This window comes from Pecten maximus, chromosome 9, assembly GCF_902652985.1.
Source record: "Pecten maximus chromosome 9, xPecMax1.1, whole genome shotgun sequence".
Lineage (NCBI taxonomy): Eukaryota > Metazoa > Mollusca > Bivalvia > Pectinida > Pectinidae > Pecten > Pecten maximus.
Genome location: NC_047023.1, coordinates 17,465,134 through 17,493,099, shown reverse-complemented (window position 1 = coordinate 17,493,099; position 27,966 = coordinate 17,465,134). Strand labels below are relative to the sequence as shown.

Below are 27,966 nucleotides of genomic sequence, written 5' to 3'. Positions count from 1 at the left end.
GTAAAACGTTCTGGAATACACTTTTTAAAAATATCTTAGTACATGCCATTTTATATTCAAATAATATTTGCTCTTCTCATGTATTTCAATTGAGTGGCCTCGACACTTTGATTTTATCAAAATATGTAGGGGCGAATGGTAATTTAAACATGTACAAAAAAAAATAAAAATAAAAGAAAACTACACTAATTACTACATGTATTCTATCTAAAATGAAACAAACCTTCGATCTGTATTGCTCTCCCCATTACTGATCATGTGAACGATTTGCATAGAAACACCAAAGAACTACAAAAAAAAAATGAAAATAATGATAAGGAAATATCCAAACCCTCGCGAATGCATCTAATTGGATCAGAATTTCAATTTACTTGAATACTTTCTTGCATTGAAAAAATATATTGACCAAACCGTTTTATATTTCCTTCAACACGTTACATTGTGTGTCAACATTTCGTCTTTCAACTTTGGGACCAAATTTTCACTTCGAATTATCCGAGTTTTCCGATTTTTTTACTAGGATAAAGAGCAAATTCGGTCGGGACTGATGAAGTACTTGTTAAACGGGGTATTCTAGTTTTCCGAGTTCGAGTTAACGAAGTTCCACTGTAACAACTTCCTGAAACGATGCTTGATGATGTAATAAAGTTTTTTTTACCAAGTTGGGACGTGATGTAAGTCCGTTCCCATAGGAACCAATGTACTTTATTGTGTCCTTTGAATTTGAAGCTTTTTAAGGAATATGTTTTGTGAAACAAAACTTTCGAAAATATATGTGCAATAAGATTTGTTGAAATGAATTCCGCTGTCAACTAAATCGTACATGTACATGTAGGCTATTTATATTATTATTCGACGTAGATCTACACGTACCCGGGTATTGTCGGCTGGACCCTAAAATTCTGTCCGGATTTCTAACCGATAAGGTTTATCAGTATGTACACTATATGTAAGTCGGGCGACACAATTATAAATTATACTCGTGGGGCACACTAGTTCTTGTTAGTCACTGGAGCATTACAACTTCCGGGTAAATCACAGGCAAGAGGCCCTGCTTTCGTTTCCTGGTGTTTATCTTAACCAGCCATATTAAAGTGACGTATTATCTTATAATAAGTGAGGATTCTTCTACGCAAACGTGCTGCAGTCGATTGTCAATGACAAGCTTATCAAAGGTAAGTTCAGTTAACTGCGGGTAGGGGGTAAGCGGTCTACACATGTGGGGTTTGTTTGTAAGCAGTTACACGTGTGGTTGTGTGGGGACTACGAACCATTCATCACAGACGTATACGACTGGTACCGGTGTTGAAACAAAACTTTACCTCAAAATAATACCGACCGTTAGTTCAGTGTGATGAACACTTGATGCCAAGATCTGTTATATATCAGTATAGTGAAAATGCATGTGTATTGATCGACATGTGTGTATAAGATTGCCAACTTGTGACTAAAGGTATGTATACGTACAGTAATAGACCTCGTCTGTCAATGTGACCAAAGATTATATTTTAGCCCAGTCAATTTACTCAAAACAGTCAAAAGCAGGACATAATTGCAGCAGAATTCGGAATTGTGGATACCTACGAAAACATTTTATATTATCACAGGGGAAAAGTCCACAGGGACCTGAAATTTTGCCAAAGTCTACTTGTATTTGGACTTTCCCAAGTCTACATGTATATAGCACATTTTCAGATGTTTAGGGGGACAACATTAAAATTTGGCAAAAACGACGCCCCAGTGTTCATTACATAGTAGGATGGTAATTGAGATGTAAGAAATAAGAGGCCCTATGGGCATGTATTGCTCATCTGCTTCTGTTGCAACTTTGAAAATGATCAAGGTCATTTATACAGATACTAAGCTGATTATCACTTCATTCAAATATCAAGGAAGGCTAGGTCTATTCATGTATTTTGTACTCCTTCATTGCCATCATACTATTCACCTATATCAGGTCTTGGAGACTCTTGTCAATTGAGAAATCATTGTTTAAAGATTTTAGCCTATTTGACCCCTGTGACCTTGATTTAGGTCCATGTCATTCATTTACATAAAATTGGTAGCCCTTCGATCAAGCATGCCACAGACCCAATATCAAGTCCCTGGACCTCTTGGTTATTGAGAAGAAGTAATCTACACATTTTAGGATATTTTACCCCTTTGACCTTGAATGTAGGTCAATGTGATTCATTAAAACTAACTTGGTAGTCCTTCAGCCCAGCATGCGGGGCGGCCTCTTGGCTATTGAGAAGAAAATGTTGAAAGATTTTAGTAGGTCAAGGTCATTAATTGAACAAACTTGGTAGCCCTTCACTCCAATCTAATTAAAAATTGTTAGATGTTCATGTAACGTAGTGAGAATGACCATCTAGATTTTATTAATTAGATTGCCCTTCACTCTAACATGCCACAGGATCAACACCAGGTTTCAGAGTATTATTGAGTTCACCCCATACCCAATATTATCAAAGAATTAAATATTACACTTCAAAGTTGGTTCATTACGCATTAATACTTATTTTCTTTACTCAGATTTGTGTGAAAACAGCATTTTTTTCCAAAGGTTGATTTTTGTAGACTTTTTTTTCTGTTACAACATACACGACAACAATTATGAAAACAAAGTAAATTCTGTTGCAATTGTACTTTTTAGGTCACCTGCACCTTTTGTCCAGCCGCGTGTGGTGTGCGTCGTATAAACAATTTACATTTTCAACTTCTTCTAAATTACCAACTGGCCCAGAGACCTAACATTAGGTCTGTAGCATGCTGGGATGAAGGCCAACACAGTTTGTTAAAATGGAGATCCTTGACCTTCATTCAAGGTCACAGGAGCCAAATATGCTAAAATATATCAAAACTCAGGTGACCGTTAAGGCCCATGGGCCTCTTGTTTTATGTCCAAGTTATACTCTAAATTGACTGGATACACATGTATAGATAAGGCTAGTATGTACCTGCTGCTGTGATAAATGTAAATAAATACATTTTTGTGTATGCTGTTCACCCATGCACAATTTTCTAAAATGTTACCACCTACTTCAGATGTAGATTACAATTAATCTATTGTAAGTATGTAATGTTCGACATCTTCTGTGTAGTCATAAGATCAGACCGGCCATTCATTTCTAGTAGATGTAGAGTAAGGACCAGCGGATTTGTGCACTTAAGGGGGGGGGGATACTCTACTTGACCTTGTAAAGATTTGTTAGCTTGACACTACGGTAAGATAATTGCCTGAGATTACAGAGATTATTTTAAACAGAATCGGCACATAGTGCCTGTATGGCTTCCGTTGTCCATTGGTCCAGCATCAACTTGTCAATTTAAAAAACTTTTTAAAAAATATTTAAAGTCACAATTAAATCATTTCTGGTGAAACTAACTCAACACTTTAAAGCTTGACCTTATATATATATATCTATCCTGCAACTGGCACCACATAATATACCCACCATAGATATATTTGCTGTAGCTGCAGTGACGGAAAACAGCTGTATTTTAGAATCTTAGCACGTGTGTCAATTCGACTGATCTACTTCCAAGTGAAACAACATTGAAAAGGTGAACATATTTGGGATATTGTTGATACTGTTTCACTTCAAAATGCTTATTTTTGATGACTGATGTATGATAAATATAATACATAGTCAGTGTCTTAAAATGTAAGCTGTATTTTTGGCAAAAAGTGGCTTGCCACATTTGTCTCACCAAAACACAGCTTAAATATTATATTTCAAGACACTGACTATGTATTCTATATATATATATACAGTATACAAAAACATAGTTTTTTAAATCTTATCTGTTCGTGTATCAGTAAATGTTGATCAAGATACCATAGTACATATGTATGATAATATCACATATATAAACAAACTATGTATATCACCGATATATAAGTGACCTCTTTTTTTTGTATTGGCCCTTGACCTCAAATAGCAGAATACATTTCCCTGATGTTTCAACCACTGTTTCATGGATGGACTTCAGACTTGATATACATGAATGTATATATATATATCTACCAATGACAAATATATACATGCAAGTCATTTTTGTAACATTTCGAACTGTTTACAACATGACTTGATAATTCTGTAACAGTGACCTTGACATACAGTAAAGTACCAAAATGCAGGTACCAGGGGAATGTGACATGTTTGACCTTTTACAGCATTATATCTTGGTCAGTATTTTATGTATGTAGTCACCACACTGGATTAATCCAAAGGTTTATAATGTTTTAGCTGCCTTTTCTAAAATCTGATGGCCAATATCGGATTTTTAAAAGGCTAATAAAAACATCAGAAATCTTCAGATTAATACTGGATCTGCGTATGTATGATAAGGCAGTGTATCACAGACCAATATATAAATATTGTGACGCTAATATAATTTTTTTGAACTTTGACCTCAACTTCAATAATGCCTGGTATTTTTATAATGTATATAAACTACAACCCAGCTGCAAACTGTATTCATGTAAATTCATTGTTGAAATTATAGAAATGTTTTGTGGATTAATTATTAGTACCTGTTTACGTATCTTCCTGAAAACTATTTTGAATATTTACCTATAGCTATACCGTACTGTTCCACCTACAAATTTACATTTTACCGCGGCATGTACATGTTATAATAGCCTGTGGTGATACTCAATCCCCTTGTGGTGAATAATTTTATTGTTTTCTAAAAGATTGTTGTATCTGTAAAAAATATTGAGGTAATTTCTATGTCTTAGACATATATAGAAATGTGTTGTACAAATATTCATAAATAAACCAGGATGTGTACTGTTATCACTTAAAGGTTTAGATTACACAGAAACTATGATAAGATATGGGTACCTGTTATAGCATATAGATAAAAGGCTCTTATCTACAAATGGCTGTGTATTGGAGGAACAAAAGATGCACTTACTGCCGGGTAGTATGATGGATTGATGACAAAATCGGATTGTGATGTAAACTTTATTTTATTTACAACAATTTCAAAACAAGTTATATATCAGCTTATATTAATAATGTTTGTTGGCCCGGATGGAAGCCAGCAAGGGGTCTTATTGAGGGGAAGAAACCGGAGTACCCGGGGAAAACCCATGTAGTTGGGCAGATGGCCCTATCGTTTTTCAGTCCAATCAGGGAATCAAACCCCGGCCTCCTTGGTGGAAGGCAAGTGTATAAATTATCACTGTGCCACCCAACAACCCATGATCGGAAACATAAAGACAAATTCCTAAGTGTTTAGACATAACATGTAGTGCAGGTAAGCCAGTAGCGCTCGGTCAATAGTTATCAAACCTGCCACTCCTAGCTTGCCAATATTTCCCGCTCACAAATCTAGAAAAGGACTCCATTTCTGATCCTGCCACACTTTCATAGGGATATTTTTTAAAGGTACAAATAGTATTTTTCATGCTAAAGGTGTCAAAAGAGAAAAGACACAAGACTGGACATTTTCAATAAATATTTTTTCAATAAATATTTTTAATAAATGTAATTTATAATAGGTTCACAAATTTGGAAACGATATACTTAATAAAGTATAGCATTAAGTATATAGTGTCTGAGAGGCATAGTTTCTGCTATGTATATATATTTACACCTGAATATTTGTCTGTCCAACCTAATAGACTACTATAACTGGACTGATGATTTGTTTATTACCTATAAGTCCACCTACCCAGATATAAAGGTGTAAGGTTAACATGTGCATATGCTTCATTCTCAGAATTTACAGGTAAACTGGAGCAGTTACAAGCTGGAAAACAATCTCTCCCATTATCTGGTATGCACAGCTGTGATGGAAAATACCTGAATATGATGTGCTGACACAATGGAGACTACACCAGGTATAGTATTAAAATTGATTTATTTAAACCTTTTTATTAAAACATTATCTTATTTCAACATGACATCACGAGAATTGTTCACTAACGATCTGTAAGCTTACATTGACGACTGCTGACAGCTTGTATGTCTATATATCTGTCAATGGACATAATATGGCCAGCCAAATGTATTCATTTAATATCAAATGAAAAATGTGTCTTGAGAGTTGTATATGTGAGTCCTTTTAAATAATATAGTTGATCTTGGCTTGAAAAAACCTCTAACACTTCCTTTTCATTGACATGTACAGCTTGACAATAATGGAATTTTTCCTTCGTCCCTGTTATTCTGGGCACAAATTGTTTACCACTTTATGTGCTAAGGTATATTGATCGTATCATTCCAGCTGTTTGTTAAAAAAGACATGGATTTTAGAAATTAAAAATATTTCGGGTATTTTATCATCTTTTTCTTTTAAATTTCTTCTTTTTTTTTGCCACATGAACACTACTTTTAAAAAGTTAAGTTATGAATTAAGTAAATTGATAATTAAACTTTATTATGTACATTTACATAATGTATGTAGACTGGCATTCATTCATCATACATGTGTATGATTCATTGTATAGGAATATAAATACTTGTCAAACCCTCCTCACATGAGCCCCTATAGTCTCCCTCAGATCCTACTCAATTCCAACATGGACGAGCCTCACCCCTTCTTGTGTCCCCAATTCTTCTCCAAGATCTACCCGTCTGAATCCCTCATCTACTTTTTTACCCCCCCCCCCATTCCTCCAGTCCCCTCACCCCTCCAGTCTCCCCAATTCCACCAGTCCCCTCACCCCTCCAGTCTCCCCCAATTCCACATGTCCCCTCACCCTCACCAGTCCCCCCCCCCCTCTCCAGCCCCCGCCCCCCCGGAATTCCACCAGTCCCCTCACCCCCTCCAGTCCCCCCTAATTCCACCAGTCCCTCACCCCCTCCAGTCCCCCCTAATTCCACCAGTCCCCTCACCCCCTCCAGTCCCCCCTAATTCCACCAGTCCCCTCACCCCCTCCAGTCCCCCCTAATTCCACCAGTCCCCTCACCCCCACCAGTCCCCCCTAATTCCACCAGTCCCCTCACCCCCTCCAGTCCCCCCTAATTCCATGAGTCCCCTCACCCCCTCCAGACCCCCCTAATTCCACCAGTCCCCTCACCCCTCCAGTCTCCCCCAATTCCACAAGTCCCCTCACCCCCACCAGTCCCCCCCTCTCCAGCCCCCCCCCCCCCCCCCCCCCCCCCCCCCGGAATTCCACCAGTCCCCTCACCCCCTCCAGTCCCCCCTAATTCCACCAGTCCCCTCACCCCCTCCAGTCCCCCCTAATTCCACCAGTCCCCTCACCCCCTCCAGTCTCCCCTAATTCCATCAGTCCCCTCACCCCCTCCAGTCCCCCCTAATTCCACCAGTCCCCTCATCCCCTCCAGTCTCCTCTAATTCCTCCAGTCCCCTCACCCCCTCCAGTCCCCCCTAATTCCACCAGTCCCCTCACCCCCTCCAGTCCCCCCTAATTCCACCAGTCCCCATCACCCCCACCAGTCCCCCCTAATTCCACCCAGTCCCCTCACCCCCCCCAGTCCCCCCTAATTCCACCAGTCCCCTCACCCCCACCAGTCCCCCCTAATTCCACCAGTCCCCTCACCCCCACCAGTCCCCCCTAATTCCACCAGTCCCCTCATCCCCTCTAGTCTCCTCTAATTCCTCCAGTCCCCTCAACCCCTCCAGTCTCCCAGGTTCTCCACCATTCTCTTCACCCCTTCAGTCTACCGTAAATTCCTCCAGTCCCCTCACCCCCTCCAGTCCCCCAAATTCCATGAGTCCCCTCACCCCCTCCAGTCTTCCCAGATTCACCAGTCCCCTCACCCCCTCCAGTCCCCCCTCTCCAGCGTCCCCCCCCCCCGGAATTCCACCAGTCCCCTCACCCCCTCCAGTCCCCCCAAATTCCATGAGTCCCCTCACCCCCTCCAGTCTTCCCAGATTCACCAGTCCCCTCATCCCCTCCAGTCTCCTCTAATTCCTCCAGTCCCCTCACCCCCTCCAGTCCCCCCTAATTCCACCAGTCCCCTCACCCCCTCCAGTCCCCCCTAATTCCACCAGTCCCCTCACCCCCACCAGTCCCCCCTAATTCCACCAGTCCCCTCACCCCCTACAGTCTCCCATTATACCACAAGTCTATTCACCCCCTCCAGTCTTCCCGGATTCACCAGTGCCCTCACCAACTCGAGCCTCCCCCAATTCCACCAGTCCCCACAACCCCACCAGTCTCTTCACCCCTTCAGTCTACAGAAGATTCACTTGTCCACTCACCCTTTTCAGATCCCCCAGTTCCAACAATCCCCTTGCCCCCTCCAATTTCTTCCTATTCCAACATCCCCTTACCCCGTCCAAATTCCACCAGTCCCCTCGCCCACTCACAGCTCTAGGCAATCCCTCCATCATTCCCAACTTCATTTGAAGCTCCCCATGGGGCCTACATCCCAAACTCAATTTGTAGTCCAACAGAATGCCAACAGCCCCTAAAGGTAAATCATTTGTGTAATATAATATGAGATTGTTTGAAATTTTTCAGAAACATTTGACCCTGGTGCCTTCACTGAAGCCGTAGAAGATGGTGACTTACAGGCTTTTCTTGACTTGCTTAGTGCAGTGGAGGGGCAGGATGAGCAAGGATTTAATACAGGGGCGGGAAATGAGCAAGGATTTGATACAGAGGCGGGAGATGAGCAAGGATTCGATACAGAGGCGGGAGATGAGCAAGGATTTGATACAGGGGCTAGAGATGAGCAAGGGTTGAAACAGAAAGAAGGCTCTCTCCAGGCACTGAATGATTCTGTGTTTGGTGATGGAATGCCATTACTTCACTACTTGTGCAGCAAACCGGATATAAATGAGAAATTCATCAAGTCTCTACTACACAAAGGGACTAGTGTCAACCTTTCTTGTCCTAAATATGTAAGTTATTTTACTGAGTAGCATAAAGTAAATTTCATTTTGAACAAAAAAAGAAAAAAAAACATTAATTGTCATGTAAACTATTTCTATTTTGATAAAAGTACTCTATTGATTTCTTGGACCCTAAAGTCACTAGAGGTAAATAGATGAAATACTATATTCATCTGTCAATAAGTCAAAACATGTACTTAGAAAAAGACTGATACATAGTAATAAGCCCGACCTGGAAATAAGCCCATGTCTGGTTATAATATGTCCACCTATATCTATTCCAGTTCAATCTGCACCTGAATAAAGTCCATGTCTTGTAATAAGTCCACCTATACCTACTGCAGTTAAGTCTGCACCTTATAATAAGTGCATGCCTTGTAATAAGCCCATCTATATCTACTGCATTTCAGTACATGTGTACCCCTGGAAATAAGCCTATACCTGGTAATAAGCACATCTTTATCTACTGCATTTATTAATAGCATGAATGCTTCTGTTTCAGGGGAGACCTATTCACATAGCATGCTCTAGAAACTGTCCTGAAAATTTAAAAGTGTTGCTGGATTATGGCGCCAAAATTCTTGAGGTGGGAGAGCAAGCCTGGCAGGAAAACTCACCATTTTATGTGTCTTCTCTCTGCGGACATGTCAACATCATCCGCATCCTGTTGTCATACCAACCAAGTATGTCCATTGGTAACAATGAGTTTCTTCCACAACTTGGTGAGAATGTTTTATAATATCTTGTGTGCACTGTGGTTGTGGCAGGAACTTCATCACTGACTATACTAAAACAGGCATGGATATGCAATAACTCATGGTGGCTGGTTATTGGTGGAAGTTTGAAATTAACATTGAAAAAGAAAATAATGAAAATTGGTCATACTGATATTTACAAATAATGAAACATGTATTTTATTATTTTTGACCTAATTTATAATAATAATTTTGATTAATATATCTCTGTGGAGCTATTGCCTGAACTTGTGACAAGCAATCCACTCCACTAAACGTTCTTTATTCAGTTGTTCAAATTTGTGTAGTTTTACCAGACATTGATACAAAAAAAATATGAATTTTTATTGTGGAAATTATGAAACAGACCATGATTTTCTGTATTAGTTTAATTTTCAAGGTATTGGGGTATATATACATGTAAGACTCCCCGGACGTCTTTATATACAATCTAGCTGCCTATAGATACTAGTTGTCTGAGACACTTGTGAATAACTTTTAGCTGTATATCCCTGCCCAGTGAAGATTGGTGAGGGATACACAATAATGTTTCTTCCATCCAATAGCCTTTCCATAGCATATCTCAAAAACTGTTCAAGATAACGTCACTAAACTTTCTACACATACTTTCTAGTAGTGCCTTTTGCTGTGGAGCAGTTTTCATTTTTATTGTTTTCATTGTTACTATGGAAACAAATAGTCAATATCACTGATTTCAGTGTTACCAGATTATATCTCCAAATCAAAACAAACTACATTATGAAAGAGGAAAGGAACGGCAGGAAGCGGCGGACACACACGCACAACGCCACGTAAGCGGCGGACCACACTAGCAGAACGCCAGGAAGCGGCGGACACATCAGGCGAACGCACAGGAAGCGGCGTACACACAGCCCAACGCCACGATCGCGGCGGACAACACGCACAACGCCACGAAGCGGCGGACACACAGCACCAAACGCCAAAGCGTCGGACACACAGCAGAACGCCAGGTAGCGGCGGACACACGGCCGAAACGGCGGACACAAGCCGAACGGGAAGCCTACGGCGGACACACAGCCGAACGGCGGACGACACAGCCTGACACGTCGGACACACAGCCGACCGGCGGTACACACAGCCGAGCGGCGGACACACAGTTAAAAAAATAAAAAAAAAGAAAAGGAGGACAAAAAGGAAAAAACAACAGCGGAAAACAGGAATACTGACGCAACACAAGCGAAGACACAAGCCGAACGGCGATAAAAAAGAAAAAGGAGGACACAAGCGAACTGCGGAAACACAGCAGAACGGCGACAACAGCAAGGCTTACACACACCTAAAGGGACACACACTAACTATTACACAACACATAAACGGCGGACCAAATCCTAACGCTACACAGCAACCGAACACACAATCCGAAACTCTTACAACATCCAACTTCTTACACAACATCCAACCCTACACACATCCTAACTTCAACACACACCTAACTTCTACACACATCCTAACTTCTTACACACATCCTAACTTCTTACACACATCCTAACTTCTTACACACATCCTAACTTCTTACACACATCCTAACTTCTTACACACATCCTAACTTCTTACACACATCCTAACTTCTTACACACATCCTAACTTCTTACACACATCCTAACTTCTTACACACATCCTACCTTCTTACACACATCCTAACTCCATTAGTCTTCTTATACACACATCAATCCAGTGGTATAGTAGTGTCTTCTGCTAAGGAAGAGTTTCCAGTTTTGATATTTCTATGTTACTATTGAAATATTCATAACCAAAATCACTGATTTAAGCATTTAATAATACTAATATATTATGGCAAGGATATCAGATTATCACATAACCAGTCTGGTTTCCAGTGAATTTTCCTTGAATAATCTTTTGTCATTTGTCATTAGTGTAATATACACTGGAGCAGTTTTATTGGCTGCGCCAGTCAAAAATAGATTGAGATATCATGGACAATGACGCGTCATCATGAATTGTAAATTGTTCAACAAAATGGCTGTCTCCGCTTGAAACCTCCACATTTTGGCTATAAAACATGTCGGTATGAAAGTTTTCTGAACTATGTGATGAAAAGTATTTTAAATTTGTTTCCATTTCATATAAGTTTTTATGTAACTTGTCGTGAAGTTTGAATTTTTGCTTGCCAAGGCATGCAAAATATTAAAAAGTTCTAAGATTTGGTTCGTAAAATCTCATTTGAAATGAAAACTCATCATCCTATATATATATATAATATATAAACGTGATTTTCAGATTTTCATTGCAATCAGTTTTCCTTGCTAGAATAATTGTATACATTTTCCTTCTCATTCACCCTGTGTAAAAGACAATAGACAAGTTTGTTAACAAGTAATTATAACAAGTCAACAAGTAATGTTACATAAACAATATCTATTAAACATAAAAAAGTTTTGTTGTATGAGATAAATAGCTGATGCTGTTGATTTCCAGAGTTGATTCGGGAACAGGATGTACGGAGTTGTCTGCTCTATGCAGCATGTGCAGGCGGTAACAAGGACATCGTGGGTATGTGGTATTGTCCGGGAATGGATATCAACCAACCAAAACCATACATCCAGTCCCTTGACAACTCCGGGGACAACACACCAATATTTGCAGCTTGTGCAGGTACTTAATATTTCTCATCTCTGTAATGAGGTCCTGTTCATTTAATGGGATTGCATAATTAAAAAAATGTCTAAGATTTTCTAGGTCACTGTTACTTTTTATAGTACAATCATTGACCAATTCAGTGTGATGTTATTAGGACTTTTTTTTTTTGCAATTTTATAAGGAGGTCATATCAAGATCAAGTACATGTACAAATGTATATGTATATGAAAGCCTCATAAAAGGTTCCTGTTTCAATATTCACAGTTCAGGTCACCATTACTATTTATAGAAACCATTGACTGATTCAGATTTATTGGTGTAAGGACTTCATTTCTGAAGTGGTTGCAATTAATCTTATGCCAAGGTCAAATGTAAGAATATCTTGGATGAGCTTGTTCTTAAGTATTTCAAGGTCAAGGTCACGATTACTATTTATAGAAATTTGACAATCATTCTATTTTGCCTGGAAGTAGGGACATTCAATTCTTACCGAGATTTTAAAGGTTTAATTGTCACGTATTAAATGATATGTAAATTTTAAAGTAGGATATTGATGAATGAAAAATTGATTTAAGAAAAAAACTGAATTCTTTCTAATCCATCTTTCGATTCCAGGTGACCATTACGAGATTGTCCAGCTCCTAGTGGAAATGGGAGCACGACTCACACATAAAGTATGTACAGACTTTCCAGAGATCACAGGAAGAATCTTGTCACAGTATGTTCAACAGGCGACATCTGAGGATGTGCCGAACCAAGATGTCACCGAAATACAGGTACAGTTTAAATTAATTTAAGTTGCCAGGATAAACTAGTTCACCCTGTCTGCCCATCCCCTGGTCTGCATCTGGAATATATTTCCAAACTATTCCTGAACTTTTTGTCTAACCTGAAAAAAAATTGATACATGTATGTATCATAACTAAAGTTGTGGATAATGATTATTATTGTTTCCATTTGGGCAGTTCTTATTTCAGTTTTTTGACCTATTTTTGATAAACCACAACTACTCCAAAACTTGGGCAATTTCTGTGAAACTATGTAAATTTTTCTCTCCAAATTGTTGTCATGGTAACAAAAAGTCAAGAGAGGGCTGCAGTTGTTGAGACTCCATTTTACTCATCAATCTGTAATATTTACTTGAAACCTAATATACAAATCATGGTGAATGGAAACATACAAACTTACATGGCCATCATAAATATAAACTTCCATGGCCGTCATAAATATAAACTTCCATGGCCATCATAAATACAAACTTCCATGGCCATCATAAATACAAACTTTCATGGCCATCATAAATCAAACTTCCATGGCCATCATAAATCAAACTTCCATGGCCATCATAAATACAAACTTCCATGGCCATCATAAATACAAAATTCCATGGCCATCATAAATCAAACTTCCATGGCCATCATAAATACAAACTTCCATGGCCATCATAAATACAAACTTCCATGGCCATCTTAAATCAAACTTCTATGGCCATCATAGATACAAAATTCCATGGCCATCATAAATCAAACTTCTATGGCCATCATAAATCAAACTCCTAAGGCCATCATAAATACAAACTTCCATGGCCATCATAAATATAAACTTCCATGGCCGTCATAAATATAAACTTCCATGGCCATCATAAATACAAACTTCCATGGCCATCATAAATACAAACTTCCATGGCCATCATAAATACAAAATTCCATGGCCATCATAAATCAAACTTCCATGGCCATCATAAATACAAACTTCCATGGCCATCATAAATACAAACTTCCATGGCCATCATAAATACAAAATTCCATGGCCATCATAAATCAAACTTCCATGGCCATCATAAATACAAACTTCCATGGCCGTCATAAATACAAACTTCCGTGGCCATCATAAATATAAACTTCCATGGCTATCATAAATCAAACTTCTATGGCCGTCATAAATCAAACTTCCATGGCCATCATAAATACAATCTTCCATGGCCATCATAAATAAAACTTCTATGGCCGTCATAAATAAAACTTCTATGGCCATCATAAATCAAACTTCCATGGCCGTCATAAATACAAACTTCCGTGGCCGTCATAAATATAAACTTCCATGGCTATCATAAATCAAACTTCTATGGCCGTCATAAATCAAACTTCCATGGCCATCATAAATACAATCTTCCATGGCCATCATAAATAAAACTTCTATGGCCGTCATAAATAAAACTTCTATGGCCATCATAAATCAAACTTCCATGGCCATCATAAATAAATGACAGCTCCTATGGGGTTATTAGTCCCCCAATGGTGAAACCAGGGGACAGCTCCTATGGGGTTATTAGTCCCCCAATGGTGAAACCAGGGGACAGCTCCTATGGGGTTATTAGTCCCCTAATGGTGAAACCAGGGGGACAGCTCCTATGGGGTTATTAGTCCCCTAATGGTGAAACCAGGGGGACAGCTCCTATGGGGTTATTAGTCCTCTAATGGTGAAACCAGGGGGACAGCTCCTATGGGGTTATTAGTCATCTAATGGTGAAACCAGGGGGACAGCTCCTATGGGGTTATTAGTCCCCCAATGGTGAAACCAGGGGGACAGCTCCTATGGGGTTATTAGTCCCCTAATGGTGAAACCAGGGGGACAGCTCCTATGGGGTTATTAGTCCCCCAATGGTGAAACCAGGGGGACAGCTCCTATGGGGTTATTAGTCCCCCAATGGTGAAACCAGGGGACAGCTCCTATGGGGTTATTAGTCCCCCAATGGTGAAACCAGGGGGACAGCTCCTATGGGGTTATTAGTCCTCTAATGGTGAAACCAGGGGGGAAATAGATTTCCTCCTGGTGTGTGTTGAACATATTTGATACGTAACACCAAATTTGTTAGCGCTCTAGCAGCTTCATTCCATGAGGGATTTTGATCAAACTTCACACAATGATAAAGGACCATAATATCCCAGAAAGGTTTGAGTTTCATGGGGTTTGAGTCAATGTTAAGGTCACTGTTACTATTTTTAGCGAGGGCCACTAGGGGACATGTATTGTTTTAACAATACCCAGTGTACTTGTATAGTTACCTGGTAATAATATCCACAATGGATACATGTATAACATCCTTGTACATCTGCTTAATATTGATATTTCCGTATTATCAGGTTTTGAAATCTTACACGAATGAAGGATTAATAAATTATCAATATTTCTTTTATTTTGTTATAGATGACTGTGTAGGCTGATGAAATCATCTTACCGGTATATAGCTATATTTTCCGGTTGTGTGACTTAATCTTGTTAAAACTCAAGAGATTTTCAAGTACCACGTACACATAGTAACTGTTACATAGTAACGTACTGTGATAGGTGGGATTGCTTAGTACACCCACATGTACAAAATACCCATTACTCAATCACAAATTATATTAACAAAAATAGTTCACGCTGAATAGTGTTTCCAAAGAGTGGTAATACAAAAAACGTTCTCGTTAAAGTTTCACTGAACATGTAGATTTCAAATTGGTATTAGTATTTAGGTCAAAATTGACTTGATATTGAGTATTTTAAACAAACCTAAGTAATTAATGCCATGTATGTTCTTCTTCAAATCTGATGGAGAAATGTTTATATCATCTACCAGTATGTATGGCAACATACATGTATGTGAATTATCTGACAAAAAAACATCCTCCTCAGCTGCCTGCTTTCTAGGACAAGTCATATGTTAATTTCAATCCATAAATTAATTTTTCATAATATACATGATTTTAAACTTACCATTTCTCAAAATATCATTTTGCTGGTAGTTTCACATTCCGTTACTTTCTGATCATACATCTACGAGACAGACAGTTACATAAATTTGCTTGTTTCAAGCTATAGCTACTTCCTGGACATGTTGAAATAATAATTGAATTAAAAATTAAACTTTTGTGAAGATTTTAAATTCTTGTTTCAAGACAGATATAAATATGTATACAAAATGTTTCAAAGTTATTTCGTGAAACTTCCATTTTGAGTATTATAAAAACAAATTAAGCTAGGCAACTGTGTCCACAGGTACAATCAAGATAAGTTATCACTTTGACTTTATAATTGGGCCTAAACTAAATTTTGGGTATTGGACCTAATTAGTATACTACATTTTGTGTTTAAATTTTTCTTGGCAGAATCGGATATCTGAAAAATACATTTCAAAGAAATTTGATTTTTCTAGAAAAGCATATTTCAAAGAAATTTTGAGTTTCTAGAAATATATATTACAAAGAAGTTTAATTTTTTTTAGAAAAGCATCTTTCACAGAAATTTTGAATTTCTAGAAATATATATTACTTAGAAGTTTTATTTTTCTAGAAAAATATGTTTGCTGGAAATTTCATTTTTCTTAAAAAAAAAAATATCAAGATTGCCTTATCTGAATCAGAATGATTCAACTGGTGGGTTTTAAACGATGAAACACTCAATTCTCAAGTGGTACTTACGTCAAAGGGCCTTCAATATACGCTCACCTATACTAGCACATTAGTGATATATATATATATTTTTAATGAAGAGAATTCAGACAAATGTGATAGCAATTTAATAAACTCCATAAGGAAGTCAGGGGTGGTATATTGGAATCACACTTTCAGTTTGTCTGTCTGTATCTCTGTCTGTGTATCTGTACCTCTATCCGTCTGTTGTCTGTCCGTGTGTCTGTCTGTCTGTCTATCTGGCTGTTCTCTGTCCATCTATTGTCTGTCTGTCATGTCTATGTGTTTGTATCTCTGTAGTTTTGTCCATCTGTTGTCTTTCCATCTGATGTCTGTCTTTGTGTCTGTCTATCTGATGTCTGTCTGTGTGTCTGACTATCTGTTGTCTGTGTATCTATTGTCTGTCTGTGTATCTATACCTCTGTCCATCTGATGTCTGTCTGTCTGTCTGTCTATCTGTTGTCTGTCTGTGTGTCTGTCTATCTGTTGTCTGTCTGTGTATCTATACCTCTGTCCATCTGATGTCTGTCTGTGTCTGTCTATCTGTTTGTCTGTCTGTGTATCTGGCTGTTCTCTGTCCATCTATTGTCTGTCTGTCATGTCTATGTGTTTGTATCTCTGTAGTTTTGTCCATCTGTTGTCTTTCCATCTGTTGTCTGCCTGTGTGTGTTTTTCTCTGTATTTTTGTCCATCTGTTGATCTGTCTGTGTGTTTGTATCTCTGTATTTTTGTCCATCTGTTGTCTGTCTGTGTGTCTGTCCATCTGTTGTCTGTCAGTGTGTTTGTGCCTCTGTACGTCTGTCTGTCTGTGTGTTTTAGTCGACGTCTCTGTAGTAGTCCTGAAAAAAGGTTTTCATGAAATTTGGTCTGGAGTATTATTCGGCAAAGGAGATCTAATGTTGTGTTAATGGAAGGTGTGATTCCCTTGGGATGGAAAAGTTGAAGCCCAAATATTGCAAAAAAAATAATCTTTCTTCTTCTTGAAGAATGACAGGATTTGGTCCACATTTTGTTTGAACCATTGTTGGAAAAGGGACAAAAAAATTGAAAAAAATTATATAACTTAATTGAAAGTATTTTTTGCCATTATTACTGAAATATCCAGGTGAACGATGCAGGCCATCTGGACCTCTTGTTTGCTAAAATATTGGTATATATTGCAATATAGATTGTAAAAATCAGACTCAATCTAAGTAGATACCTCCCTTCTTATTGTATAATACATATTGGTTGTATGTAAATATGTTTAAGTTTGTTTAGCTGTTTTATGTAACATCAGTCAAAAAAAATATGTTGAAATTAAATTAAAAAAAAAATAGATTCCAATTGGTGAACTTGCCCCCTAATCCTAGTGCGAGATATAGTGATATACAATGTGAGGCGAGCTTTGTACCGAGGGTGAACTTGCCCCCTAATTCTAGTGCGAGATATAGTGATATACAATGTGAGGCGAGCTTTGTACCGAGGGTGAACTCACCCCCTAATTCTAGTGTGAGGTATAGTGATATACAATGTGAGGCGAGCTTTGTACCGAGGGTGAACTCACCCCTAATTCTAGTGTGAGGTATAGTGATATACAATGTGAGGCGAGCTTTGTACCGAGGGTGAACTCACCCCCTAATTCTAGTGTGAGGTATAGTGATATACAATGTGAGGCGAGCTTTGTACCGAGGGTGAACTCACCCCCTAATTCTAGTGTGAGGTATAGTGATATACAATGTGAGGCGAGCTTTGTACCGAGGGTGAACTCGCCCCCTAATACTAGTGTGAGGTTTAGTGATATACAATGTGAGGCAAGCTTTGTACCGAGGGTGAACTCACCCCCTAATTCTAGTGTGAGGTATAGTGATATACAATGTGAGGCGAGCTTTGTACCGAGGGTGAACTCCCCCCCCCCTAAATTCTAGTGTGAGGTATAGTGATTCCAATGATTCCAACTACATTCTATTACCAATTTTTATCTACCTGGATGTTGGTTTTCTTATCCCTGACTTGGGATCTGTTTATTAGCCCACCATCATCAGATGGTGGGCTATTCAAATCGCCCTGCGTCCGTGGTCCGTGGTCCGTGGTCCGTCCGTCCGTCCGTCCGTCCCTCCGTCCGTAAACAATTCTTGTTATCGCTATTTCTCAGAAAGTACTGAAGGGATCTTTCTCAAATTTCATGTGACGGTTCCCCTTGGTGCCTAGTTATGCATATTGCGTTTTGAGACCAATCAGATAACAACATGGCCGACAGGCAGCCATCTTGGATTTTGACAATTGAAGTTTGTTATCACTATTTCTGAGAAAGTACTGAAGGGATCTTTCTAAAATTTCATATGTAGGTTCCCCTTGGTGCCTAGTTATGCATATTGCGATTTGAGACCAATCGGAAAACAACATGGCCGACAGGCAGCCATCTTGGATTTTGACAATTGAAGTTTGTTATCACTATTTCTGAGAAAGTACTGAAGGGATCTTTCTGAAATTTCATATGTAGGTTTCCCTTGGTGCCTAGTTATGCAAATTGCGTTTTGAGACCAATCTGAAGACAACAAGGCCAACAGGCAGCCATCTTGGATTTTGACAATTGAAGTTTGTTATCGCTATTTCTGAGAAAGTACTGAAGGGATCTTTCTCAAATTTCATATGTAGGTTCCCCTTGGTCCCTGGTATTGCATTTTGGGACCAATCCGAAAACAACATGGCCAACTGACAGCCATTATCGCTAAATTTTAAATTTTATATATAGGTTACCCTTGTTTGAAAAGTACTAAAGGGCTGTTTCTGAATTTACACAAATTAGTAAGACTTAGAGGAAGGGAAAAGTAGAGAAAAGATCAATCTGACATGGAACCTATAAAGATCATTCAATGGTGGGCGCCAAGATCCCTCTGGGAGCTCTTGTCTTCTAAACATTGTTTTTGTTTGCCTTGTCATGTCTTTATATATATATAATTACCTCCCTATTACCTCTCCTTTGACATTCTCCAGGTATGACGCTGACCATTGTTGGATACCAGTATAACATATTAACTCTGTGAAATTTCACCATATATCTGTTAATGCCCTAATTCTTCCCTACTTATACTTTCATTTGTTAATAACAGGGATATTATAACTTATTGTATAAGGATTGAGCTTCATCCCCTTGTGGCACTGGAAGAGTTTATCTTGTAAACCTATATTCTCTTTGTTATTGTCAAAAAGTGATACAAGTCTATGTTTACTACTCATATACATCTTATTTTGGATACTTTGAATTCTAACTCTAAAAGTTGTAAGGAAACATTGACATGCCATAAAAATTTCCAAATAAGTTTGTTCTACTTCAAGTCTTTAGATTGATCATACACTATACATTCTTCTTAACTTCACTCACTTATGATATTGAACTTAATATCCATCCCTGTACCACATTCATCAAATATTTAAAATTATGCCCTCCAGATATGGCACAGGGAATCTATGACACAAGAACAGGAATTTTAACATGTATAAAAAATGTAAAGAAAAAAATCAAAAGGCTTAGGAAATCTATGACACAAGAATAGAAATTTTAATGTATGTAAAAATAATGTGGAAAAAATGTGAAGAAAAAATTACAAGAAACCAGACTGATAATTGTCTTATTACAGTATTTAGACCACCATTATGAACTTACAATGTATGAATAATAAACATGAAATCTAGGCTCACAATGAAAATTAAAAGTCCCATGATATCCTGTTAGATTGACCCGTTATGCTGACCCTTGGCCTTATCAGTGTCTGTAGGTGTTGTAAACAGTCAGTATTCAAGGTTTGACCAGTATCATGTACTTGACCAGTATCGTGTATGTGACCTTGAGTTTCCCATATATGAGACACAGGCCACCCCATGTAGTATTGTGTCTGACCATCTTATCTCAAGTAGCTGATAAAATCTTATAAATGCTATACCACCAACACCCACCTTAACCATGTTTGATCTCAGCACAGCTTTATTTGAGGGATGAAAGGAATTTGATATCATTTGTTAAGAGCTTTATATATGTAAACATTTAAATTTATTGTTTAATTACTTAGTCATAACAATGTTCTGTTGTTCCCAATAGAAATTAAAGTTTTCCCAGTTATGGAAGTCATATAAATGTATAGTGCTTTGTAAACAACAACATGAACAAATTATTTCTAGGGAGCTTCTATAAATCATGACAGGTGACACTAACACACTATCTATCCACATCACCAATTTATGAATTATGTTGACATTTGCAGATCTCATTTTGAGAATGGGGGCCACAATAGCTCTGTCAGTTAGAGCACAGGCCACATAACCTCTGAGGTGTTTGGTTTAAAGCTTTAAAGGCCTTATCAGTGGCTGTTAGTGTTGTAAACAGCCAGTATTCAAGGTTTGACCAGTATCATGTACTTGACCAGTATCGTGTATGTGACATTGAGTTTCCCATATATGACACACTGGCCACCGCCATGCAGTATTGTGTCTGACCATCTTATCTCAAGTAGCTGATAAAATCTTATAAATGCTATACCACCAACACCCATCTTAACCATGTTTGATCTCAGCACAGCTTTATTTGAGGGATGAAAGGAATTTGATATCATTTGTTAAGAGCTTTATATATGTAAACATTTAAATTTATTGTTTAATTACTTAGTCATAACAATGTTCTGTTGTTCCCAATAGAAATTAAAGTTTTCCCAGTTATGGAAGTCATATAAATGTATAGTGCTTTGTAAACAACAACATGAACAAATTATTTCTAGGGAGCTTCTATAAATCATGACAGGTGACACTAACACACTATCTATCCACATCACCAATTTATGAATTATGTTGACATTTGCAGATCTCATTTTGAGAATGGGGGCCACGATAGCTCTGTCAGTTAGAGCACAGGCCACATAACCTCTGAGGTGTTTGGTTTAAAGCTTCCTACCCATATCGGTTTGTGTTTCTCAGGAAGTTGTTGTCAGAGTAAAATTGTGTCCTTGGGCAATACATTTTACCATAATTGGCAACCTTGTATGTTCAGTGAGGTAATCACCAACTACTACAAGAGAACCTGCCTCAAAGTAACCATTGCTGTTCACATGGCGATGTGTCATTGATGAAGCCATAATAAAGAATACATGGTCTTAATCTCCTTGTGATTTATAAGAGTTATAATTTCACCTGCAATTTCATGATTCATGCTATGATGGGTGAGATCATCACGGAAAACTGTCTTACATTTCAGCATGTTGCAGACTACAGCAAAATTCAGCTGTCTGCTTTGCATGGTGATTGGCTGAGAGGTTACACAGAAACCTTGGTAACCCTGAACATCAGTGAGAACAGTCTGGAGGAGCTACCTGTGGAGGTTCCATGGTCGTTTCCTAACCTCTGTAGGTTCAACGCCTCATACAATTCACTCGTACGTCTCACCTGTGGCAAAGAACCTCCCGTGTGTCACCGGTAGGTTAGTGGAAGGCAGCTGGCTTATCTCCCTTTATCAGCTTAAATATTTCACTAAGATTACTGGAACATGTATTTGGAAAATACTTCAAATATGCTCTAAAATTCTGGTGTACAGGTTTTGTTATGTGTATAAAATTTTCACTGCATTCTTAACAAATTTTGAAGGTGATCATTAAAAATCGTGAAATATTTTCAGGACATATACATGCAAATGTCACAGCTTTAGATGACCTACTGAAAAATAAATTGAATAAATACCAACTGAATAAAACATGAATAAAAATGTACCAGTAGCTTATCAAAGCATTATTGTAGACAAACTTTGTACTTTAATCCACAGAAAAGATTAATGATGTTTTATCTTCAAGTCCAATCTTCGCTACATACAAATTGAAAGCAGGAATTATAATGTAGCGGGACTGGACTGGGTCGATCATTGGTGACCAGGTAGCTCAATTGATAGAGCATCCGCTAGTGTTTGAAACCCGGTCTGGCCGCTACAATTTCTCCTCTCCTGTTACAGTAAAAAGGAAGAAAACTTGAGAGGCTTATGTTATTGACTTCTATGAACTTATATTGTTGGATCTATTTCTGATTTCTGTACAGTTTAAAGAGGATTCAGTTGGGCCATAACAAGCTGGAAACCTTGTGTTCTGAGTTGTTCCAGATTGCAGACCTAGAAGAACTCTACCTCAGCCATAACAACCTACAGTATCTAGTCCGTGAACACCAGACTATCATCTTCTCTAGAGTCCCTAGCACAGAGGACGGTAAGTACTGCTTATTCATTTGTTTCATATGAAAATTTTCCTAGCCATGTTTATATATATATCTTTGTCAGAATATTCTTTGAAATTCACCCTGTGATATTCTGTTAAATAAGATGTTTTTGTGAGTCTCAAATTTTGTGGTTTTCCAAGGGAAATGTCTTGGATACTTGATTTTGTGGATTTGATAACATCTAATAAATCCATTTAGAAGAAATATGAAAATATAAATGCCTTTATGTTTAAGTAATTTGTGGCTAGATGAATTTGTGGATTAAGATCACCTACAAAATAAAAAAACAAAAGAAAAGAAAAAAAAAAAATTTGCACTAGCCATGAGTTTATAGAATTGGTTATTTTAAGCCATGAGTTTTTACATAGATCTCACTATCTAAGTTTTTCAAACAGTAAATAAAAAGTAGCTATACCCTAACCATGTACATTATAGTGCCTCCAGTGAGTCCTGGGAGTAAGGATTGGTCCTGTTACAAGCTGGTGCGTCTAGATGTGTCCCACAACAAGCTCAAGATGCTACCCAATGCCATTAAACAATGTTCTAGTCTGATGTCCCTAAATGCCAGCCACAACTGTATGTCTGCCTTCTGTGGGGGCTGGGACTGTAACTTGGTAAGACTTCAGATTCTGTTGAAATGTATATACAGACATCCCTTCCGTTCAAGCTGGGTTTCCTTCCCATCCCTTTTTGTTTTTAGCTCACCTGGTCCGAAGGATTGGTGAGCTGATGTCATGGTGCGTCTTCCGTCACATTTCCCTAAAAATCGCTACTAGTCAAATGAATGGATCTGGTCTGAAGTATCCTTGGGTGAAGGGGAACTAATTTCATATAAACAGTGGATCTCGGGCAGGGTCAAATAAGGAAAATATAGCAATTTTTTTTTAAATCCGTCTTTTTCTGTGTGAAAGAAAGGATTTGTTCCATATTTGATCTTTGTATCAATTTTTATGTGTAAATGATAGGTCTTACTCCCCATGGATGGGAGGGGTGGGACCAAAAAGTCATAGGTCTTATTCCCCATGGATGGGAGAGGGTGGGACCAAAAAGTCATAGGTCTTACTCCCCATGGATGGGAGGGGTGGGACCAAAAAGTCATAGCAAAGATAAATCCTTGTAGTAATTTTGAGTGTTTTTTGCCTTTATCACAGAAATTACAAGGTGAGTGATGCAGGCCTTATAGGCCTCTTGATATATTCAGCTGAAATGTATTAAAAAAGGTTACATATCTGGTTTTAATTTCACTTTGTTATTACACGTGTTGGCAGAGCTACGACCATTTGAACTTTTCATGAGAAGTAACAGTAGAACAGATTGTGTTGGCCTGTACAGGTCATGCATTGCTTTACTGAGGACGTTTGTTTATCTGTGCCTTTTTCTACATTTCAGTTACAGCTGAATTTGGCGTTTAATGAACTCGAACGATTTCCACCAGACATTGAGATGTTTTGGTGTGGCTGTCTTCAGCATCTTAACCTTGACAACAACAAGCTGGAGGTTCTTGCAGAAAGCATTGTTAAACTTTGTAAGGCTTTTGTTATCTACACAATGTATCTGTTTGTAAGCTCAAGCTTGCAACATGCACACTTTGATTAAAACTAGGGGATTAGAAGTTGGGGATAATTATGCTTATTGCAGGACAATGGTTTGATTTTGTATTGTTTAACATCCTGTCAACAGCTGTTGTCATTTAAGGACGGCTGCAGGACAATGACATAACTTCAGTTAACATTTACACTGAAATGTTAGCAGGCAGACTTGAGGATCAGTACGTATCATTGACTACCTTATAAAGCTTTGTTTTATCTATACAAATGATGTATTGATGTTATGAGAAGTACAGTTATGGTTTCTGTACGTCTTTGTTTCAGGTTTGTAACCACTACATGTATTGTTGACACCAGTAATTGCTGCAATTTTATTTAATTTTGAAGAGTTCTTTTTCCCCCTATGTTTCATGGATAGAATAAGATCACAAAAAATATACTTTTACTGTTAATAAAAACAAATCACATTTCAAAATTCCTCTGCGTAAATCCCTGTACTTTACAATTAACACTAAGTCTAATATATATATTTTATGACTACATCCAGGTGCACTGACAGATTTGATTGTGTCCAACAATAGCCTGACTACATTACCCAAACCAGAGATATGGGACTGTCCACAACTCTACCTGCTCAATCTCCATGGTAACGAGCTGGGACTTTCTCCATTGTCATCTCCAAACACCACAGGAACAGTATTTAGGTATGTTGTCCTTAAATTGGTGAGTTTTCCTGAAAACAACTGTTCAAATATGTTCACAATGTCATGACAACAATGATCGGTTAGGTAGTTATAAGTCATGACAACCAATGTTCAGATAGGTTTGCACAGCAATAAGTATTCAAATTGGTTGCTGTCACAACCAATGTTCAATTAGGTACAAGAAGTCATGACAATAACTGTTCATTTAGATTGTCATAGCAACATGTATTTGGATTGGTTATCATGACAATAACTGTTCATTTAGATTGTCATACCAACATGTATATTTGGATTATTTGTCATGACATTAACTGTTCATTTAGATTTTCGTAGCAACCAGTCTTTGAATACCTGGGATTTAATTCATCATACCAAATACAGAGGAGCCCACTTATTTGCATATCGGTTATTTGAATATCCCGCTTATTTGCATGAAATTCTCAGGTCCCGATTATTTTCTTCTTTATCTTTGTATTTTAATCCCGTGTATTTGCATCGACTAAAACACCGACTCCCGCTTATATGCATATAAAAATTCAAAAAAATCGAAAAATTTTAATTGATTTCAGGGTATTTTTGTGATTTTCCCGTAATAAAAGTTTTAAGAAAAGTTTTTTAGCTTACACATTGATTCGACACGATGTAGAACGTTATCCCACTTCGTCAAAACAGGTTATGTTCGATGCATCGATATCGACATTTAGTTATTATCCAGACCATATCAGTAGCATTGTGAAGAAGAATTACTGAATAAAATATTTATATGCCTCATCTTTTGATGAGATTTGTTTATTTATTATAGCATCGATCCAAACCTGTGTTCTGTGCACTTGAACACTCACTGAGGCAGGTTGCGATCGCCATGATTGTTTACTAGGCGCGTTGCATTGTGGGGGCATATGTGTAATGAACGACAACTCTTTGTGTGTGTGCGCCATTTTCCAAAACAAACCCTAACGACAATACACATCTCACGGTCATTTAAGACAGTATATTGCTTAAGCAGTTCATCATCTATGATCAAACAACTAATATACTCATAGCAGGAACAAAACGCATTTGAGACGATAATGAATGTTAATTGAAACGATCACGTTGTACATCGTAGTGCCAACCCACGCGTATATATGACCGATATCGGACCCACAGACTCGGGAGTGACAAGTAGAAAACGATGAAGTATATGCAAATATTTGTACATTTACAAAGAATAACAACCCATTTATTTCGTATTTACTCTTATATTTTAAATAATGTTTTTTTATTATATTTTTAATGCAAATAACGTAAACAATCATATAGCGCCCGTTTTGAGTACCTACCTGACGATCTACATAGTGTATAAGAGGGGCCAAAACCCAACTCCGCCTATACGAATACTCCGGTTATTTGCATATTTTGTCATGGAAAAAGGGCTATGCAAATAAGCGGGTTGCTCTGTATTGATAAAATCTGATGTATATAGATGAAAATATGAGTGATCAGCATTACCCCCATTTTCTTTTACAGACAGCTACAGGTACTGCGACGTCCATCGGCCAGTTCATCGGTCAACACATCAAGAATAACCCTTCCCAAGTTCCTGACTCACTGCCTTCATGACCTTAACCTTGGAGATAATCATTTGGAATGTGTGCCAGAGGGCATCTGTCATCTCGCCTCCTTAACAACCCTAAACCTGTCAAAGTAGGTCAAGCAAAACGAAGTCTAAAGGCAGACATTAATTCAAATAATTAACCTTATTCATAGTATACAAATTACAGAAGCTTGAAGAAGCAAACAACAATAAGCCCCTGTGCAACAATAAGCCTGCTCCCCTTTCCTACTAGGGATGGGGACTTATTGTCCTGTAAAACTACCATCCCCCCATACTTAGAGTCAGTAAGTGTCAGTCACCAAACTGTCTGCCTTATGCCTAACTGTACTTGACCAGTAATAAGTCCCTGATTGGCAATAAGCCTCCAGTCCCCTTTCGTACTAGGGGTGGGGGCTTATTGCTGGTCGAGTACTGTAAGGCAGTCAGTTAAAGTTTGGTGTATTACATGAAAGTGGAATACAGCAGAATGACACATGTACAAACCACTCGGGGAACATGTCATTTAAATATTCTACTGTACACATGTTCAGATAATTATGTGAATTCTTTACAAGTATTCATGTTAAGTGGTGGACATTACAGGATTAAAGGATGAGGTAATTATAAGTTTAATTGAATATGGGGTATTGCCCAGCATGCATTAGCTATTTCCCTAAAGTACAATCATGGTACATATGACTTTACTTATTAATGCATATTTTATTACCTCTATTTATGTACATGTTTTGTAAGTGATGGTGATTTCTTTAGAAATCCAGCCATAAAGACGTTACCTAACGAGATGGGGAAGCTGATTTCACTGACTTCCCTACAGTTGCAGGAAACTGGGGTCAAGCAGACCATCACCCAAACTGAAGGTAAAAGTCTATAATGTACAGTATTAGTCTTGACAATTGGTTCATTGGAAGCCTTGATAGCTCAATCGATTAGAGCGCTGACCACATAAACTCGGGAGAAGATCTGAGGTGTGAGGTTAGAGCGCTGATTACGTAAACTCGGGAGAAGATCTGAGATGTGGAGTTAGAGCGCTGACAACATAAACTCGGGAGAAGATCTGAGATGTGGGGTTGGAGCGCTGACCACATAAACTCGGGAGAAGATCTGAGATGTGGGGTTAGAGCGCTGACCACATAAACTCAGGGAGAAGATCCGAGATGTGGGGTTAGAGCGCTGACCACATAAACTCGGGAGAAGATCTGAGATGTGGGGTTAGAGCGCTGATTACGTAAACTTGGGAGAACA

General features: G+C 38.3%; 1 protein-coding gene across 1 annotated transcript in view; it reads left to right on the top strand.

Annotated features, from left to right (window-relative positions):
• The first annotated feature begins 1,016 nt into the window (after nucleotides 1-1,016).
• The window catches only part of LOC117334202 (leucine-rich repeat serine/threonine-protein kinase 1-like), a 48,523-nt gene continuing 21,573 nt past the window's right edge, over nucleotides 1,017-27,966 (top strand). The window contains exons 1-13 of the mRNA XM_033893687.1: nucleotides 1,017-1,175; nucleotides 5,737-5,857; nucleotides 8,450-8,832; nucleotides 9,326-9,506; nucleotides 12,036-12,212; nucleotides 12,813-12,973; nucleotides 21,876-22,093; nucleotides 22,703-22,866; nucleotides 23,312-23,490; nucleotides 24,266-24,401; nucleotides 24,971-25,127; nucleotides 26,637-26,813; nucleotides 27,475-27,581. Coding sequence (XP_033749578.1) covers nucleotides 5,842-5,857; nucleotides 8,450-8,832; nucleotides 9,326-9,506; nucleotides 12,036-12,212; nucleotides 12,813-12,973; nucleotides 21,876-22,093; nucleotides 22,703-22,866; nucleotides 23,312-23,490; nucleotides 24,266-24,401; nucleotides 24,971-25,127; nucleotides 26,637-26,813; nucleotides 27,475-27,581 — 2,056 coding nt within the window. The 5' untranslated portion in view covers nucleotides 1,017-1,175; nucleotides 5,737-5,841. The remainder of the gene's footprint in view (nucleotides 1,176-5,736; nucleotides 5,858-8,449; nucleotides 8,833-9,325; nucleotides 9,507-12,035; nucleotides 12,213-12,812; nucleotides 12,974-21,875; nucleotides 22,094-22,702; nucleotides 22,867-23,311; nucleotides 23,491-24,265; nucleotides 24,402-24,970; nucleotides 25,128-26,636; nucleotides 26,814-27,474; nucleotides 27,582-27,966) is intronic.